Raw genomic sequence first — 21,882 nt, forward strand, 5'->3', positions numbered from 1 at the left:
TTTTATGAGTAGAGCACATATTTCCCCATCTTACCTTGCATAAAAATTTCCTGCACTTTCTGGTCTTTGAGCCAACCCTTCAATTCCTCATGGAGCTGGGGATTGTCTCTTAACACTGGATTCTGACTGTCCACCTCATCCTGAAAGAGGAATCAAATATACGTGGTGTCAGTATGTCGGAAACTTTACGCTTCCAAAGAGCTTCACTATGAAACGCTAAAAAATAATGTGGGATGCACGCTTCAAGAGAATCGTTAAAGGTTTATCATTTAACACTAGCAACACTTCATGGTGCCACTGAGTGTAATAAAGACACTGACGCGGTTGTGAAAAGAAGCCAGTGGCAAAAAGACCAAACCACGTTTACCACATCTGAGATGCGCAAATAGTTCCATTGAGGTTACTTTCATCATTATAAATGACTGCTTCATCATAGGGGAGCAACAAATATTGATCTGAAATCAAACTTCATTCATTTCGTACTTGTCCGTAGCTACAGTATCTACACACACATAATCACGGTTGTGAAATTCAGAAGGACAGAAGGGTATTTTTTTTTCCAAATTAAAATGTCAACGTTCTGGCGTTTTATATGAATAAATAAAAGAAGGTCTCCGATTGGGGAGGTACTTACAGTATAATAGTGGAAAAATGTTGGGGGAAAATGTGGCAAGCCAAGTGATATTTCAGTTTTGTGCAATACATACGACAACGCAAGGCTGTAGAACTCGAGAAAAAATCTGGCTTTCATTTCAGTGTCTTCTACTTTTTCTGCTCAAAATTAAAACCAAGCATACGCACTAAAAATAGCATATTGGAATGTAGCCCCGTGGACATCAATATCCTATACATATCATTTCTGTACTTTTACACTTTGTTGTTGTTGTGAAGTGAACAGTCTGAGCCAGTTATCCTTCTCAACCATAACAGAAGACTCAGATTCTGCTTACCAAGGGAAACTTTGACAGAACAGGACACAAATTAATGTTTGATATCAAGTTGCTTTGCAGAAGGATGTTTTGAGGTCAATCTGTTACTCATGTACTGATGCAACATATTGATTTGCTCAGCAGAGCCGTGCCAAGACTCAAATGGCGATTGCCAGACCTGACTAAAAGAGTAGATGTCAAGTCTGATCGTTGTAAAGTCAACTTTTCGTCTTCCAAGTTACCGATGCTGTCATTTGTTTGGAATGCAAGTGTCAGTCATTAAGATGCTGTGCAGAAAGGCCTGTCGCTGTGTTTTATTGTCGGCTGGAGAAGTTGCAATCGGTTCAAATACAACGGCAATACAATAGAAGTGACCTGTTCGCTAAAAATGAATGACTTGCATTGATGCATTCACGGGAAGCTGAAGCAATTCATCTTTGAGCCACACTACCGCAATGCAAAACAAATCCTACTGAGAAGTAAAAGTGATGCAGTATGATATTTAAATGTGTTCAGATGTTAGACATTGACTTTTATTGCTAACATTGTTGCTCTCAGTGCACAGACAAATGGAAAACAGCTGCTAAGGACAGAGCAAAAATACATTACTTTGGGCTCTGATGTGTGTGTGTGTGTGTGTGTGTGTGTGTGTGTGTGTGTGTGTGTGTGTGTGTGTGTGTGTGTGTGTGTGCGCTTGGTTAAACTTGAGTCAGCAGCAAGGATTTCTCTACCCCCCATTTGTTCACTTTCAAATCACGCACGCACGCACGCACGCACGCACGGACACACACTCTTGCTAAATCACCCATGCCCACAAACAGAGCTGCTTATTCTGGAGACCTTTGAACTCTTCCGAGCTGTAAAAACAGTCCTTCTCTTACTCACTCTCCGTCTCTCTCACTCACACAAAACACAGACAGCAATGAAACTATGGCCACTCCCCTCTCTGTTTTTCCAGTTGGTCAGGAAGACTGGAGGAGCGAGGGGGCTGCAATCTGTTTGGCATAAACTGTACAATGAAGTCACTGTTGAAGGGGTCAACCTGGACTGCTGCTTAAGAGGCTATGGAAGTGTCAGGAAGAGAGTGAGAGTCCCACTTTCCTTTATTGCAGGGGTGTCAAACTCATTTTTTTCATAGCTTCTTTTGGAGGGCCGTTACGACTGTCAACCCAAATAAGATATAGAAATGGAAGCAAAAAGAAGTAGTCATGGTAACTAAATTAAGTGGTGCGTATACGCGTATGTGTAGTGAAAAAAAAAAAAATCCTGGGCGTGCCAGATTTGATTGCCTCAGTGCACATTTGCATTCCAAGCATATTGCAGCTGAATGACTCTGGGCAGGCAGCCCATCGTCAAAAAGTCAAAGTCTATAGGGCAGACTACAAAAGCATCGATGTACTCTTTCTTGTTGGCTATTATTTGTGAGCTGCCATCATGAATGAAACAATTCTGGGTATTGACCTGGTAGGGTTGGTAGGCTGAATGGTCAGACAGGAAGTCCAGATGTCGGTCTAGTAAGAATTCCACCGCTGTTACTGATGACAACAGGCTCTTACCCACCACTGGTTTAAATGCCTGCAACAGGAGGAAAAAACAAAACACATGGAATTTGGTCAACAAACAACAACTATGACTTGGATAGACAAAGTCATTTTAGACCAAATGCTGCACAGCCATAATAAAATATGTATATATATTAGGGGGGAAAAAAAATAAAAGCACAAATGGAGATATGAAGAGTCACAGCAAGAAGGCTGGATGGGAAGAGAGAGAAGAGAAGCCCTAGAGTGATGAATAAACGAGGAAGACTGACACTTCAAAAGCAGTCCACTCTATTTTGATGCACAGTCCATCAATCAGAGAGAACACAGTAGAGCATTTCCAGTTTCTCTTCCCAGCTAGACTGTAACGTACAAAAGGACAAGTAAACTAAGCTCAGTTTTTATGAACCTGTCATGAACGCTAATTTCAAATCGATAGTTGTAAATCAGAAACCATTCCAAAGTTGATGTGGCTCATTGAAATGTTGATTCTACCAGTTCTCCAATGGCATCAGATTTGTAGCAATGTTTCTGATTGTGCCTCATTTTCTGTATCATGAAATCACGCCATTGTGCATCCCAACACTGTCGTCAGTTTGTGTTGCTATGATTTGATGCTTATATAACCGGGTCAGTCTGTCATGGAGCCACGAGAGGAGGGGAAACATGACCGCTGTGACGCCGCCGTCATACACCCATGGGAGCTAGTGTCATGTTGTGCATTCAACAAAACACTGCTTGTGTGTGTGCAGCTTTATTTAGTAGGCCAGTATGTTAGTCTTTTTATTTATGAATCCATATTTCCAATTGATAATACTTAGTTTCATATAGACTTTTAAACTTTAAGGGCTTTCACTCACTCACGTTTTCAGTCTTAACCCGAGAAAAAGAGTTTCGAGTGATGATTCCACTCTACTTTGCAAGCCACACATATGATTCATCATTTCCTCAGTTCTCCATTATTATAAGCGCATTTTCCACACACAATCGGGTCAAAGTCACGGCGGGTGTGGTCGAAGATCGTTTTAAATTGAAATTTCAAAAAAGACTTTGTTTTTGAAGGCAGTCTTTCTTTCAAACACATCAATATTACAAGAGCTACTTCATCTGAGGTCATTTGCGAGAAAACAGGAAACACCCGTGAGACACGTTACATGAATACAGCTCGTGTTCAGGATGTAGACAGTCATGAAGTTAGAACTATTTGTCATGGATGATAAGATGACTTGTGGCTGAATGAATGGTCATTCTCGATGTGGGTCACAGTTAAACAGCTGCTTTCCATGCACAGGTTGTACAGTACACTAATCTGCTTATGGCTCCCATACTAACTGACCAGTCTTGTCAAAACACAGCTGCTCTGTCTCTTACCCACAAATGAAGAAATCACATGAAATACCACAATACTGGATAGGAATTCAAATCAGCCTATATTTGCAACAAAAGAGCGGGGGGTCCTGCCACAAGATTTCAAAATGTGAATCGCAGTTACACGATGAAGCGGCAATTACGGCCAATCCAGGTGCATGTAATCCTTCACACAAAAAAATCCATTTATGCTTTAGAAGGGAGCAAAACACAACTGCCAAGCACACATCTCCAAGCAGTAGAAGTACAGTATGGATGGATATAAGCTACATGTTGAGTTTTACAACAGTATTTAATCATATGTATGATTTTATATGCATTGTGAAAATATGCACTGGTTACATTCCAATAAATGAGACAGAGTTCTGCCTTTCTTTTTTGTTTTTATTCTCGCCCACGTTCTCTTTCGGAAGCTACTTGTGTCTTAAAAACGTGATACAGTACAACCGGAACGTGAAATCGGAGTTCTTATATGAAATTCCCCAATGCAACTGTCATTTTTGTTCAAAAGTAACAAGAGCTTTGACCTTATAACACCTTGGCAGACAATGGCAATGATAATAATTACAGCTGAAACATATTTTGGAGCAGGTTGATAAAGCACTTGTGTTTTCAAATGCAGATACAATACATATCAAATATGCTCCAAAGTCCCAGAAGCACGCAGCACCAACCAATAGTTTACAAATGAATTGAAAAATGAACATCGTTTGGCAAAGTCCCAGAAGCATGCAGCACCGACCAATAGTTTACAAATGAATTGAAAAATGAACATCCTTTGGCTTTTACTGCATGTAGCTTGTGAATAAAATTGGAGTCACGCTTCCATAGAATATTTATATACAGCTTCAGCATGTATTGCTGTGTAAACACAAAACAAAAACAAGCTGCTAGAAGAAAAAAAACGCTAACATTTTGATTCTTAATTTCTCTGTAGAGAGCTTTTTGCAAAACAGCACTATCCTTGCACACTGCTTACTTTAATCCTTTATTCTGTGACATGGTTTAAATTCCATTGACTTAAAAGAAGACAGTGAACAAAAAGTGGCAGATTACCTCTCTCCTTCGTCTTCAAATAACATCAAGAAGCAATGGCAGTGAAGAAAGGAACCTTGGAAAACCCCCAAAAAGCTTTTCCACCCCGCAAAACAGAGAAGCAGACATACAAGACTGGGAGATGAGGGTAGTGTATATAAGAAGGCAGAGGAAAAAAAGACAGATGGCCGAGAGGGAGAGAAAGCGAAGCAGAGGACAAGCTATAGAGCCGACATTTTAACGGCTGTTGATGCAAGGAGTGAGAGAGGGAATGAGAGAAAGAGGAGAGGAAGGGAGGGAGGAAGGGAGGGACCCAAGCGAGGCTTGGCCAACAGCACTCACTTCCTCTCTTAGCACATTCTATGACTCGCTCTCTTTCACTTTGTCCCACTGCCTCAAACTTGTATCATTCAATACGCGTGGACTTATCCGTCTTATTCCTGAGGGCTCCGCTGTCAAAACAATGTGCCGTGTCATGGCGGATTTGTGCCAATCAAAACATTCCAGCCCTAAATCTGCGCAGATTAGGTCCAGTTTTTGGAACAGTTGGATTTTCCATTTTACAATACTTGAGGGAAACTGCAAAAACCCAGGCCATTTGAATGCATCAATCAGAATGAGACCGACAAAAAACATGGCAATAAAAGGGATCATTGTTTCATATGTGCAAATATCAACCGTGTAATGCATTGTGAATTTGAAGTTGGGTTTTTTTCCCCACAGTTACTAACTGTAACTTTCAAAGCCACATCAGCCTTGGATGCTTTTTTGTGTGACGTACTAAATGCCAACTCAAATGCATACCCAAAGAGACCCGCATGCACAGAAGACGAGAGCATGTCACTAAGTCACAGACTCAGTCACAGCGCAGTGTTTACGGAGGGTAGTCTAGCGTGTAGGGGCTAATCTTTTGATCACTTCATATCCACAGAGGAGCGTTGCGAGGGGAAGTATAAATATTTTGGGGAAATGAGGCGAGGCATTTTTATCTCCAGGGACGTCTACTACAGATGTGTACTGAATTAGTCATAGAAATGTCACGTTTCAAGTGGGATTTCATTTATAAAGTCAATAGTGTTACTCAAAACAACTTTGCAGATTTTAAAATTCATCTCCCCCAATTTTCTGTGTGCTTTTGGGGGGTTGAAATGATGTCACAACGTGTTCATGGAGGTTGCAGGGACAAAAATAAAAATAAAAATACAAAAACGTTCTCATAATATGAATTAAATCGAACTACAGTGTGCAGTGTTCACGGCCACTGTTGCTAGGTAACCTGGTCCGTAGACAGCAAAGAGGAGCCAAAGCAAAGACTCCCTCTTTTTCTGTCATTGCAGAAACAGAGATCAGACAACATCTCAATAAAAGTCTCATAACCAAGGATGTAAACAGCCTCTATTTGCAACACTCTCCTGTGCTCTTGGATGCTGTATGGTCATTGGGATTCACATTGTGTCATTGATGGGGGGGGTCTGGACTGATCTTCTCTATCCCACTTTGCAATGCTTGCAGAGAAATGACGTAATGTGCGGATCACAGATGAAATCTCTCTCTCTCTCTCTCTCTCTCTCAGTCTATCTGGCTTGCTGGCTGTCATACAGGTGTCACTATACAATAATACGTATCGCAATACACGATACGTATGACGATCTGCCACTTTCCAAGACTCACAATGAAGATAAATAGTGCTCCAGGAAATTCAACAAATACAATTCAAGCCATCCTTCAAAGCTATGCTAAAGCGGTTGACGATGCACAGCCAGGGGGAGCTTTGCGTTGGCTGTGTCAATTCTATAAATAGCAAACAAAGTTCTTACCAGGGCAGGCCACTGTATGTGTTTAGCCTTGATTCCCTGCAGCAGGCCACCTACTCCTCCACCTGCTCCCGCTCCTCCTGCTCCTTCCTTCCTCTTGGCCCAGACCAGCTGGTGCTCGAGGAGAAACAGCTGGAAATCGTCATAGACCTTCACCCACTCTCTCTTCTCCCATTCCTGGTCATCAAATTCCACGTATACCTGAAATACACGGCACAAATAGATCAACAAACAACATTTGCAATCATGATGGCCACGTCACTGGATGGATGGATGGATGGATGGATGGATGGATGGATGGATGGATGGATGGATGGATGGATGGATGGATGGATGGATGGATGGATGGATGGATGGATGGACTGACAAATAAAGCGTATCTTTTACTACCATGTATAATAAAAGAAGTTTTGGGGTCAAAAATATCTTTTTTCAAATGAAATGTATGCATTGCATGGACATTTCAAAGGTCTACAAGCTTGTATGAACTGCAACACCGTAGTTGAAGTCATTTTGGGGTCCAAACTAAAATACCAATGTCCTTCATAAAACACAGGTTGTCACAGGTTGAATAAATATATTTTGTTGATGATCCAAAAGTATTCGGTGTAAATCACCTGTCTGGAGTCTGTACGCATACATAAGACATGATATCCTCATTGTACAGGCACGCCATGTTCTTTCATTCCTCCCTCATGTCTCAAATCCATCCATAAGGAGAGTGAGAGCATGCAACAGAGATCAGTGGGTGCATCCATCTCTCCTCAGTCAGTCCGTCAGTCAGTCAGTCAATCACCCTCCCCCTCTGCTGCAGTCAAACGAGTAATCACTCTTAAGCCAGCAGACAGCAGCTACGTCAGTCTGTCCTTTGTTTACTCTTCCCGCTGCCTCTCCCTCTTTGTCATTACCTCAATCTATTCTTCCATTCTGGGCATCTCCTCTGAATATTGATCATGATGGCTACTCCCTTTATTCTGAAGTCAACCTCGTAACACACACCAATCTTACTGTTTAAACATGGAATAATTGTGCGCATCTCTGTGCCCTTTCAAAACAATTAAATAATAATAAAACACATCTGTAATGTAAAAGTCTGTCACTGGAGGGTGTTCAGCATGGATGACATTGTAGGCATTCCTCCCACTGTGTCACTTAAGTCCAGGGAGCATCTCAGGACAGAGCTGGCCACCCTCACCTCTTTAGTCCATCATGTTTTTATCATGAGGAGATAGTAGGTCGCCTGCCCGGCAAACTTGGTAAAAGACGACAGAGTCCTCTGAAGTCTCTCTTTTTTTTTTTCCCCGTTGTGTCCTAATAATTTTATATATATATATATATATATATATATATATATATATATTTAATTAATAACTTCAATAAATGTGACATATTATAAAAGAAGAAGTGAAGCTCCCACCGGATGTGGTGCATGAAGAACGAATATCTTTTACACAACACACACACACTCCCTTTGTTGCTATGACGCCGCGAGAAGCCAACAGAAAAGTAATGACACGGCCAACATGGGCGTCATTGACCTGTCAGGCTGACAATAATCCTCGAGTAATTTGTGGAGCTCGGTTTAAAAAATATTTTTAAAAAAATTATTTTATTTTTATTAAATATTTATTAAATTATTTAAATTATTTACTCGTACACTGGAAGAAAAAAGATATCAATTGTTCATACTATGCATGACGCTGCCAACGCCGTGATAAGTTGAAAATGAAACTTAGCAAAGCCAACACCTTTGTATAGCAAAACAAAAGCACGGTAAACAACACTTAATGATCCTATTTTGCTGCCTGACACTCACTTCAGAGCTTTCAATGTTCACCATGAAATGAATGATAGAACAATGAGTCAGAAAATGACCTTACCAAATGTGTGGACACGCACGCACGCACGCACGCACGCACGCACGCGCGCGCGCGCGCACGCGCGCACACACACACACACACACACACACACACACACACACACACACACACACACACACACACAATAATGAGTCATGTCCTGCTGTCTTTATGACCTAATCCCAATCAAATGAATGACCCTTATATTTAATGAGCAGGGTGTCTGTCTACTGTGTTCTGTCCACATGTGCCCAAACACACTGTATCCAGCGAGAAAACATACATGCGACAAGAATGATAAAACTGTCTGTTGCTATAGAAACTGGAGGCAGCAGCCACACACACGCACACGCACACGCACACACACACACACACACACACACACACACACACACACACACACACACACACACACACACACACACACACACACACACACACACACACACACACACACACACACACACACACACACACACACACACACACATTTTCTATCCACAGTGAGCAGGTACAACAGAAAGAGAGAACAAAGGAGAATGGGAAAACAGCCAAGCATGAAATGCGATCAATATCATTTAAAAAGTGAGGTAGTAATTGCTGACACCCTAATTAGATGTGAGAATGTGTTTTGGAAAGTTTACATAAAGGTTAAATAAAATGAAAAAAACTTGCAGCACTTTTTGTTCATACATTAGCTGAGGCTGAAAAATATTTTAATTTGAAAAATGATCGGGTTTTTTTTCCCTTTACATCAATCTATGACTGCCTCATGTTGTTTCGCTGGCGTGACAATAATATGAACCCCCCACAAGCTAGCAAAATGAGAATATCATGCCAGATGCAGTCTGAAGAATATCCTAGGTGCATAAAAGCAGCATTCAAGGCACTTTTCTCACTCGCTATTTTATTTTCTAAGGTAGATTTAAGCACTCTGTCTGCATTGGCTGTTTGCTTTCAGGTCTCGTGTGTTCATTGGCTGTGAGCTGCTGCGATGCAGCCAGCCAGAAAGCTGCTCTGCACTTTATGAGTGATGGATGGGCAGATTATACATCACTGCACTGTTGCCCTCATAAATCGAGATGGCATCAGCAAGCAGTTGATATCAGCTGGCCTAACTTGACGGCAAACAAATGAGGCAGCCATCACTGAGGAGAACCTCACAAAAATAAATTCACCTATATTTGCTCCCCCCCACTGAGGGTATGTAGACAACAGATAAGGGGCAATTAGGAAAGCAAATTCAGATTAGCAGTAGGTACAGTGCGTCATAATAATGTGCCTGTTGTGGACGCCGTCGTGTCTAGTACCGCATCAAAAATAATGTTGAATGCCGACAAGTGAAAAGAATGCGTCTTTGTGCATCTGCTTGTCTCTCGAAATGAAAAGGTGCATACAACATGCATGAGGACAGTGAGGAGAAATCGAGTAGCTGCTTGGGAGGGTTCGCTGGTATGTAAATAATTCCAAGCAGAGAGAGAAAAAGAGAGCGCACGTGAGCTGAAGTAATAGTCGATGACAGCGCCAAGAGACGTTCCCTAGCCTACAAGGTCATACGTATCGGGAAGAGGAGGAGGAGAGAGGGGAAGAATGAGCAAATAGAGGAAGACAGAAAATACTTGGTAGACAGAGGAGGGATAAACACAACAATTGAGATGGAGAGTAACAGAGAGAGGCAACGTAAACAGCCTTCAGCAGCACACTGATGTGATGCTGCCCCCTCTTCTCCTCCTCTTCATCTCCTCATATGAAGGATGTGTGAGCCCAGGAGAGAAGAAAGAGGCAGGGAGGGAGGGAGAGGTGAGAGGAAAGGAAAAGGCACAGCCAAAAATAGCCCAATGTTGTTTCAGACACATTCCTGGGAAAATACCGACTCAAACATGCAGCTCCAAAGTCATGCTGAAATGGTTTTTGGCTTTGTCCCACATCCATCGGCATTTCTGACAAGCTAACATATAATATTGTCGACTCCGGCATGTCATCAAGATGTAGCCAATTTCAAAAGAAAATATGAAGGAACATTTTAGCAGCTACCAAATCAGACAAAGTCAAATTGAATTAAATCACACATGCAGTACATTTGAATTATTATATAGAAAATAGTAGAAACAATGTTTGTTAATCAATCAGGAATTAATGCCCTTGTTTTTTCTTACCCTGACCTTTTGAATAATCCCATTTTGTTAAAAATAACATCTTTAAAAATAAATAAATAAAAACTTCTTTAACTACATTGATGAAACTTTAAAGCAAGATGCCATTTTGCGGCACTCCAATGGGTTGGACACAAGTTTTGAATTTGAGAGAAATCAACCAACGGGACATTCTCTCGCTGTGTTTCTGTCTCTCTGGATGATAAAGTTCTATTAATAGCAGAGTTCCAAGCAGACAATCATGGAGTGAAATCTAGGCCAGCAGCTGCAGAGTCTGTATTGGGAAGATCAAGTCTCTTCCCGATTCAACATGTACACAGTGCAGGATAGAAAGAAGATTTCCTTTAGAAATGCTTTCATTCTAGTCCAGTCAGGTTCCTAATACATACCATAATTCATACATGGGAGGCTCAGATTACCATCACGTGAAATCCCTGAAAACAGAGGAGTCCGGGCTTCTACTACACATTCATGTGACTCCGCTGCATGGGTGGGTCAGAGTAAAAAAAAAACAAATCCAGTGTTTTTCTAAGAAAAGGAGAGACCTCAAATAACAGAGGTCTAGCAGTTTTCCATTGAACACGCCGCAAAACAAGTTCTGAAGTGGATCTGGAGAACAACAAAAGAGCTTTATACTCTACTGAGAATCCAAATGTAAGCCTGCCCTTGGCCTAACGGGCTACAAGAATCAGTGCGAACAAATGAGCTGCTGAGAGGAACACAAATATGCAAAGTTATATTATGTATGACTTCAGCAACATTTGGGGCTCCAAAAACACAATACTTGCGGCAGAACCAAACAAGGCTGAGTGGGCCAAATACCTATTTCAGGAATTTATAAATAAATGCCTTTTACAGCTTTCATTGTCTTCTATGATGATTCACTTCATTTGATCTTTGACCATTAACCACAATTTAACCTTGCAACCAAGTGCATAATTAAATTTCCCTGAGCTCTTCCTGGAAAACTGTGCAAAACAAGTACTGATATGAGGTCAGCATGACTTTGATAGTTTGCCAAAAGAATATGAATATAGTGAATTTCATCAAGGGATTCATGAGCAACCACACATATAAAAATAGAAAGATCCACTGACTGTCCCAACCTGTTGTAATTTGCCACCATTTACTTCTCGTTCAAACTAAATGACGTAATTGTATTGCTTCTTTTATGAATCGAATTACTAATACCTTGTGGGGAGTCTGCTCCGCATGCAATTATCACTTCATCATGACAGCGAAATAAAACTTGGATTAAATTCCATTAAAACTCCAACCACAAAGATTTTAATATCACAACAAAAATCACTTTGTATGGCATTTTTCCCAAGCTTGAGAGAATATTCCTAATCAAAACAATTTTGAGCATAAGTCAAACATATTTAACAACAACGGGGTTGGGGGGACCAATCAATTTTGGCCGTAGGAGATGTGATAGTGTATTATGATTTCCCTCGTTTCCATTTCTGCGTCTCATTCACAGGCGTAGATGTTTGTGGCTGGATTGTTGACATAGCAAATGCACTTTGTCCTTCTGTGCACTGATCGCTGTGACGTTTTGACAATCTGTCTACAAATGAAGAATCCAGAAGTATCATTTTCTGTAAAGTCCACCTTATTTCTTTTAGAATAGGGCCAAAAATCCAGCATATGCTATAACTGATATCTGAGCTCTTGTGTCAAGCATGCACGCACGCACACAAACAATGCAATGGTATTAAAGTGACATCAATAATGAACTTGCTCAGTACACGCTGACAGATACTATTCCGCTTCTTGTAGGCAATCAAAAATGATTTCAAGTGCAAGGTTTGGCTGCTATGACTTCAAATTGAGGAACAACAAACAAATGAATGATGGATGGATAAAGTAGTCTAATAGTTATCATACTGGACAGACAAGAATGCTGTCACGTGCACACACAAAGAGCTTGCTTAGAAACACACACATGCATGCACACAATCACATGCTCAAGTTTAGCGGGCAAAAAAGACAGCAAGACCATTGTGCGTGTGAAGTGAAACCATCCACAGTGAACCATCATCAAAGAAACCAGTTGAGAGTCCTTAGTGGGAAAATACTCTAACCCTGATCCAGCCTTTCTTTTGGCTACTGTCATAAATAAGAGGGTATATACATTTGATATTTTTAGCAAATGGCATATTGAAATGAATGAAATTCCAATTCTCCACCCATATCTTCTCTCCTACTCTACATGTACGTAGTCTCGTCTGCTTCTCTCAGTCTTTCTCTCTGAGATGGTTTGAGGTCAACTGGCTCACGTGTCTTGGTCTCCTGCTAGAGCATGTGGGCTTGAAATTCCACCATCCCACCGTTTCAAATTGCATGTTTCCTGGCTCGTAAACAGAGTGCACACACACACACCGTCTGCCACTGACAGACTCACACACACACACACACACACACACACACACACACACACACACACACACACACACACACACACACACACACACACACACACACACACACACACACACACACACACACACACACACACACACACACACACACACACACACACACACACACACACACACACACACATCTGTTTAATACATGTACATGTACCACAATCAAAACTGGACTAATCACCTTGTGTCCTAATCATGAAATAGCAACATGACTAACAAATCCATATTCTCCCGTTATTTGACCGGATTTTATCGAGAAATGTTGGCACACCCACCACATGTAAACTCATGTGAAAAATCCTGGAAGTGTATTTTTCCTGAGATGTGTAAATGTCACTCAAATCTGTGAAAAAGATCATGTGAAAAGGACTTGTTCCTTGTAGGTAAGTAAGTGAAGATCATAAACGGTGGAAAAAAAAGTCTGGTAGTAGTGATATGATCCCCTAAAAACAATCCCAGCAATTTACTGACTGCCTTTTTTAAAATAAAGTCAATCAAATATGCACTGTATAGTGGTTGAGAACCCTTCTCTCCAATTTTGAAGAAATACTCCATATTTTTTGCCAAACCAAAAACCATTTCAGCAAGGCCCATGCAAAAACTGCCTTGGAGTTGTGAAATACTACAGAAACGTGCCACAGTAATCCAGCGGGCCCCCAACAAGCGAAGAGTAACTCCGCAACAGCTCGCAGAGAAAGAAAGGCCTCGGAACAATTCAAGTCGGCTGCAGTTGACACCCACAGAGAAAACAGAAACACTACAAGACAAGTAGGAACACGTTTGTACAAATATTCCTATATGCTGTGTGTGAGCGTGCACACACATGTATGCCATTTGAATTTCAGACATCTGCCGTGAAGGTCAAGTTTCACTTTGGATGGAATGAAACAATGTCGAAAAGAACCCTTTGCTGAACTTAACTTAGCCCTTAACTTACAACTTCAGAGTACTCCGGTGTAAAAAAAAAAAAAAAAATGTGTCAAACAAATCCTCTCGATGTGGTAACCCCTGATAGGACGAGCTGAAAGTTACAACAAAGCTCTCTCTTTCTCTCTCTCTGGTTGAGCTGCTGCAGGATGCAATTGAAATTTGAGTCAACAGAATCCACAGGGCAGAGCAAGAAGCAGTAACAATTTGCTTCTGTAATGTCAACAGAACCAGTTAGACTGCACAGGGCATCAAAAAATAGAGGCCTTATTGCCCAGATGTAGCCTGGAATTTTCGGACACTGCGGCATTGCACGAGGGCGGCTCGGGATGCAAGGATTTTCATCAGATGTGCCTGTGGAGAACCATAATGAGAGTCAAGTGCATCAAGTCACCCAAGTGCACCACTGTGGTCACGGGCCACCGACCTTCCACACAGAATGATTTTCAGTGAAAACAAAAAGCATTTCTCCATCAAATTAGCTCGTGTTTGCGTAACGCACAAACACAAGTGATTCTCACCACAGTGGATCTTTATCCATTCACAAATGTCATGAGAGCACAGGTGCTGCTGCGCTCCAGCAACATTTGACAACACACACCTGTTTGTGTGTGTAAATAGTTGAGGGGCACTCCTAACAGCACTTTTCCCCTTAAGGCATGTCAGCTTTGATTTATTGTTTTCTTCTTTTTTTTTTCTAACTGCATTCTCAAATACCATGCACAAAAACATTAGAAACAATTTCGAATGTTTTTTTTTTGTTTATTTATTTAAGGACAAACAACAAATTGTACAACCGTCGGGGGGGGGGGGGGGATTGAAACGTTTCGATCCCACTTTTAAGAGTTCACACAATTCACCCTGTTTACACAATTTTAACAAGCGACAATGATGCAACACAAAAGTTGAGAGGTATAAATAAGGACAGCTGCATCATAGCTGCAAACCAGAGTAACCACTGACAATCCGTTGTTTTTTTTAGCAACCTACTGGTTACGCTCTCGACCACAATGCCAACTCATCCAAGTAACATATGTCAATGCCTAGGTATGCTTTTCATTGGACGAGAGCTGTCAAATTACTTTTCAAAGGCACTTTATTAGTCGTACACTTTGATGGTGACAGCCTGACACGGTCGCTGTACCCACTGATCACTTTTGGACAAGCCGGTGGCGTTTGTAAAAGGCTAGTACAATGCACTATTGTAATGCTATAAAGAATCTACTAACGATTTTTTCCCAAGCTCCTTTGCCCCTCAAGCAAGAGCATTTCAGACAAGCCTTTGAAAAGTACAGTTGTTTGTTGACTTTCAAGCTTAGGTAGTAGCGAATGTGACAACGTCAACTCTGATCCTGACGTCTTTCCTAGCCGTTCAAAGGAGACTTCCATCTCTCTTCTTTCATCGAGTAGTAGCTATGCGTCAACCTCAGACAATAAGTCTGGATGCGACACGCTAATAATTTGGCTCAATTATTGTCATGTTGCACGATCAGAAATTTGCTACAGGTGAAAGCGCTATCCAAATATACAGCTATATTCCTTTTCAATTGTGAAATCAACTCAAATGGACAAGACTAAGTACAATTGCAATTGATCACATGAGATAAACAATTGAGTTGTGCATCTCCAATGGTATTTGTGTTCTCTCCGCACTGCTCTATTGTGCTGTAATCCAGCAGCGAGGGGGTTAAATTGTATGCAGTGGGTGAACTCAAAGGAACTGGCCTTCACGTGGCTAAGTCGCTGTTGCTATGGGAGAGAGGCCAGACAGAGCAGAAAGAACTCCTCTCTCTCTCTCTCTCTCACGTTCCACTTTTCTGTCTCGTTCGCCTACCCCTGCTGCACTGCAATTCTAAAAGCCACGGATAATGACTATCCGATGCTTTCTCTTTCATTCTGTTGAAAATAAATATTCATTCTCTTACTCCAGAGCTCTGGAAAAACATCAATCGAGAGTCACTGTATCTCTTCTATCCAGTTATGGCTTTCTTTTTATGCTTCTCTTCTCTGCTTATTTCATCTTTTTCGTTCCAAAAGGCTAACGAGTTGTTTATGAAAAGGGCCAGGCAGATAGTGACAGTGTGTTTGACTGAAATCGTGTACAAGCTGGATGGAGAACATGACTGTTCAAACTAGTCATAAAAGATGACATTATAGGCCAATGTTGGAAAAATAATGGAGCAAAAAATACATTTAGTTGTCAGTAGCTTATACCATTGTATTGCCCTATGATATCAACTTCAGTTGACAACAAACATATATGTAAGTGAATAACAAAAATTTAAGAGAAGTATCAAAGAGGATTTCACCAATGTTTCTTCAAATCTAAATAAATTAAAAAAAATGCTGGAATGGATTTCAAAAGCATTCGGTGAGAAAGGGACTGGCATCATTATAGACAAAAAATGTCTATCATTTTCCTATCTGCTCCAGGCCGGATCATCCCTTTGGACCGTGGCAACAAAGTAGTGGCTCAAGAAGATGCATTAAAGTCAAGGAACAGCCTTTTCAGGCTCAAGAACTCAGAACCTGTAGCTCCAGGTTTCTGTCAAAGAGACTAGGCCAAAGTCCATTATGGGCAGTGTGCAAAATGGAGACTAGTAACAACAAATGGCTGCTCACTGTGCATTAAAGCAACAAGGGCACTAACTTGTATTTTACAACTTACTAACATATTGATCAATTAGATTTGGGCATCTAATATTTGGTTGAAGCAAATTTCAGAGCTGTGCTGAGAATACAAAGGTTGTTTTTTTGTTTTTGTTTTTTTTTTTTAAATAAGCACAGTAGACCAACTAGCAGCTGCTCAGTAGTATTCCCAGGGTTCTCCTGTGAACCTATAGGAGACTTTATGGCCGCCGCCGTATGTAGTGCAATGGAGCTGGTGTGTGTCAGAAGGAGAGCTGGAAAGAGATGGGGGAGGGTACGTTCAGCAAGTTGCCGAAGCAGGCAGCCCATCCTGGCTTCAGATTACATTATGTTTCCTTCTGCACCAGCCAAACAAACCAGCAACTCTGCGTATCCACTTACTTGCTACCCTAACACCTTAAAAGTGCGGCTGTCACACGGCAACATCGCAGTCAAATTTGAAATGAATAAATACAACTCAAAAGGCTGGAATTCCATTGGGATTTACAGGGGTGGTTCATTCTTTTCGCCAATCCGAAAACCCATCGCGTAAACAACGATAGTCAATTTGCGTCTGGTCTGTATCGCTTGCATCACATGTAAACAGTTAAGCACTTCACTCTGAATAATTTGAATAAGAATGACAAAAATATGTCCAATTAAACCCAGCTAGAGATGAAAGATAACATGATGTTATCGCCCCGCCTCTCTGAACTGTACCTGGTGGTCACATGACTACAAATTTGATTGACTGCATTCTTGCCGTTGATTTTATTGAGTCTTCTTTAGCCCAATTTTTTTTTGGCCACTTCGGTGAGCAGCAAAACATCACTGAAAATAACATCCACCAGATGTTTCTTGATCCACCGAACAGCTGGAGAGTTGTGATGTGAGGAGATCAGAGGTGACGCCAGGCCTGTGACTTTCTTTTAAAGTAGTTCAACATTTACCAATCTCATTTGAATATTTTAACTGCCATGCAATCATGAAAAAACATTGCACTGCAACTTGCCATGATTGTGTGGACTCCTCAAGCAAAGAATAAATGTATTCAACTACGAAGCCACAATTCAACAGCACGAAAGCGCACGCAAAAAGCAAAAAGCCTTTGACCTATATACAACACAACTTTAAATACTATCATTATAAACGGAACAATTTGTTCTCCATGAGATTACAGGTCCAACACTTTAACACAAGAAGTTGGGTCAAACAGCACACAGTCCGATTTTTAACCCCCTGCAGTTTTAAGGGTGTACGGGCAGAATGTTGGATGATTTTTTTTCTTTGCCTCAGCGCCATTTGTTTGTTCTCCCGACAAAGCTGCTATTCACAAGCCGACACATGTTGGTTCTGATGCGGCGTGATATCTTGCTTTTTACTCTACTGCTGTATGTGGAAGGTTCTCTTCCAGTCCCAGGTTGGGATTTTGTGCTGATGAGCAACAAAATGAACGAACGTAGGGGTCACGGCCATAAAAGCAAACTAGAAGTGGAGCTGAGCTGCTGTACACACGCAAACATACAAAGGAGACTGTTATTGACAACAAAAGGCTCCTCTAGGCAACAGCCCAGAAAACTTTTTTTTCTATTCACCATTATGAGGACCATTATAAAGACCTTTATGGCACTTATGTAATACGGGAATTTGTGTTTTTGTCATTATTTTGAATTAGGGATGACTTCTATGACCTACAACTGCTTTTGCATGATTGAACTTTGAATAGTTCAACCTTCAAACTACCTTTTATCTTTCACAAAATTGATTGTGTAGTCAATTTATAGCGACAATACACAATGCAGGCTCTGTCATGGTACTTTTTTTGTTTTCTACAGTTGGAATTGTAGCTTATAGAGCCGTACTCTGCCTGCAGCATGTGAGGAACAGACTAATGGTCCAAGTCCATGATAAGCATGTACTTTATGCAGTAGATACCAGGTTGAGTTGGTGGACACTGATATGAGAAAAGAAATATTTCATTTTAAATGATGACTTGTTCAACTCCGACAATCCAATTCCTTCCAAGCAATTTTAAGTATTCTTCAAGTCTTTCGTGTGATTAAATATTAACATGTGAATGATGTAAAGATTAACTGGGCAGACAGGGCTGAATGATTTTCTAATTGCAAGTTATCTGGCAGATGCTACGATTTCAATCCCATTCACAATTTCTTTTTTCAATTCAAGCTTCAATGCAATATTCAGTAACATTTACAAACATCACAGACAATTTATAAGCCAGCAAAACATGAATTGCTCCTACCGTACTCTATCTCCTTTAATATTGGAGGGAGGCAATCCTTTTTAAAGCGTTTGATTCACACAAACAGTGTTGGGAAAATTCATTTTCGACACCAAAGGCAATATTCAGTGGAATCATATTGACTCATAAGACTTTAATATTTGTAGTAGACTTGGCTTGACACACTTGTTCCAATCTAATCTCCAATCCCTCTGCAATGTATTTACTAAGCTAGTTAAGCCTCTTGCTAATGAGAGGGTGCCCTATTGTATGGAATTAAACCAGAACACTACGCCGTCCGTCTAAGTCACATCACACACAAAATAACAATTCGACGAGGGAATAAGGGAAGCTTGGGTGTTGTATGATACAAACAAATGAACATACTGTACATGATGAGGCTTAGAGCAAGCGATGCCAGAGAATACACTTGCTTATTAACAGCTTCTTCACCTTACTGCTCTGGGTATCCATTTTCAAAAGACAGACATCATAGCATACACTACACAGGGCTGCATAATGATCTGAAAAACATCATTATGCTGACCCATAAAATATGCATATCACAAAGACTTGCGATAATGCTTTTATCAGACCATGACCAATCGGATGCAACTTGAAATTGCCATCCAATAGTTGAACTATCTGAAGGCATTACAATTAGCGAAGAATACTGCTTATCTTGCGGCATGACAAACGCTATATTTATTGCTATACATTATTCACATTAAATCCAATGTGTTTGCGTTTGCTTAAGCTGCCGTGACTCCTTTCCAAATGGTGCTACTTGAGAGCAGATCATTCGGAATCGTGTCACTGGAAACACGTCTTGAGTGTTCCTTCAACACGGGAAGTCATTATTACATGGATGTGTGTCATTTAAGTGATCAAAACATGAAACACACATACAACATAAAGCAATGACGCTTCGTGATATCTATTTATTGTATGTTTTTGTGAAACCATTGAATAATGTGGCATAGATACTGTAGTTGTCAACAAAGTGACAATATAAATATTGTTTCATGGGCAATATGTGTAATGATATCTAAAAATCCGCAGAGGAACACCTCTCAATCATATCAAACGTAATCCAGTTACAAGTTGCAAACAAAGGCCACATTCATTTCAAGAAGTCTGTGACAACTACAAATAAGACATTTGAAAATGCAGACATTACTGCAGTGAATGCAAATCCCAATTTTATGATCAAGTCAAGCCAATGCACCGTATATAGATACAGAAGCCATCTGAACAAAAGAAACACTGCAAAGGGTTTGTCAGGACAAATATTTCATTGTTGGAGCTGTTTTAGGCCAATAAAAAGAAAATATGATACCTTCTTTTTTTAAGATGGATGTGTACGATAATATATTTCCCACATGTTTCAAAGTGACTTGAGATTTTAGGCGACAAATGCCCATTGTTCGGCCTGCAGCAAAAACACTGTTCTGTTTTTACGAGTCTACTCAGAGCATTTCTCTGCCAAACTGTCCGAATCGAAAGTGGTTTTCATCGGTCTAGAACCCCCCCCCAAAAACCCACATTTGTGGTGAAACACCAGGCTCACTCTGTCATTCATAAATAACTTTTCTTCTCCTCAGATGAAATAAATAAAGGCTAAATCGAGAAAGTTAACCTTACTACCTCGGTCAGCTGATTTGCAACATAGAGCAGATTAAAGCGTTCAGCTGCTTGCTAGTCAAATTCCTTCACATGCTTTACAATTGCAGCTGTTATCCAAACACAATAAGGTACAGCAGCTTACGTTCTGAGTCTTGTTATTTATCACTCATTGAATCGTAAGAAACTTTGGCTTGACATATGCATAAAGAAAGAGAAAGGTGTTTTTCTTTTTTTTGCGCATAGTACTGTCTAGACAACCGTGGGTTGATTTTCGACAACTGCTGCTGTTAACTCTGCCAACACCCATGTACTTGGTTTCTCAAGTGCTTTCTAAGCAAACTTAAAATACAAAGCATTGGGTACCTAAAAGATTCGTCGCCGTTTGACCAATGTATTAAGTTAAACAATAAATAGTATTAAACGCGAATACGCGCGCGTACACAAAATAATGTCCGCCTTACTGCATTGCCTGGCTGGCTGGCTGACTGGCTGGCCAGCCACCAACCAACCAACAAGAGATTTCTCCCAATGGCTTAGCATGAAACAGACAAGCAGTGTTTTCCTTACCGTCAGGTCGAGATTGTCACTGTCTCGATGGTTCACAGCTCGAATGACACCGGACCTCCACGGCCACCGGGCAATGTCGCCGATTTCAGGCGGCTCGTCCCCGCTGACACAGAGGAACCTCTTCCCGACTAGCTCCGGCCGAGCCTCGAATGCCATGGCCCTTCGCTGGCCGAAAACCCTCCCTCGGAAAAAACTTCCCAACTACGACGCCCTTACAAATCAGCCTATTACGACATTAATAAGGTGTTAAGGACGCCCGCACTCGAAGGAACATGAAAAACGAAGGCAAAGAAGCCGTGGGATTTAAACGTAGTAGTCTCCACCCGCTTGAACGTCAGTCCTTTTTCTCTCGGCTTGAAAAAAATACGGTGGAACACTCAGCCGCATCACAGCTACGATTCACGCTAGTGTTTCTCCGCTTGATCCTACAGCATTCACAGACCGCAGCACGATAGTGTCCATCCGCTCGAATCCATCCGTGCTATTTTTCCCGAACGGATGCGCTTTCCTGTTAATATTTGTTCATTATTGAAACAAGTTTTTTCCTTGTTTTGCGCACTGAGCACGAATGGAAAACAACGGATTTAGGATGAGAAAGGTCAGCATGCACTTTGCTGTGGACTATTTCTGAACTGCACAAATGATGTTCAATCATGGCCTCAAAGCAGACTACACCCAGAACTGGTCGCCAGCCAGTCGCAGGTCACATATAGAGACAGACAACAGGTCACACCCACATGCACACTGCCACTGAGCGG

General features: G+C 41.1%; 1 protein-coding gene across 3 annotated transcripts in view; it reads right to left on the reverse strand.

Annotated features, from left to right (window-relative positions):
* The window catches only part of jmjd1cb (jumonji domain containing 1Cb), a 32,922-nt gene extending 11,309 nt beyond the window's left edge, over nt 1-21,613 (reverse strand). Inside the window, exons 1-4 of one of the 3 annotated variants that reach the window (XM_085904480.1) lie at nt 21,125-21,613; nt 6,691-6,888; nt 2,391-2,504; nt 35-140 (exon numbers count right to left, since the gene is read on the reverse strand). In XM_085904480.1, coding sequence (XP_085760606.1) covers nt 35-140; nt 2,391-2,504; nt 6,691-6,888; nt 21,125-21,280 — 574 coding nt within the window. In that variant the 5' untranslated portion in view covers nt 21,281-21,613. Of the gene's footprint in view, nt 1-34; nt 141-2,390; nt 2,505-4,894; nt 6,660-6,690; nt 6,889-21,124 lie in introns of those variants that run through there. The other 2 variants (XM_085904479.1, XM_085904481.1) reach the window with 2 other exon arrangements.
* Between the last annotated feature and the right edge of the window lie 269 nt (nt 21,614-21,882).

The sequence above is a fragment of the Syngnathus leptorhynchus genome, chromosome 22, assembly GCF_054491065.1.
Source record: "Syngnathus leptorhynchus isolate UIUO chromosome 22, UIUO_Slep, whole genome shotgun sequence".
Classification (NCBI taxonomy): domain Eukaryota; kingdom Metazoa; phylum Chordata; class Actinopteri; order Syngnathiformes; family Syngnathidae; genus Syngnathus; species Syngnathus leptorhynchus.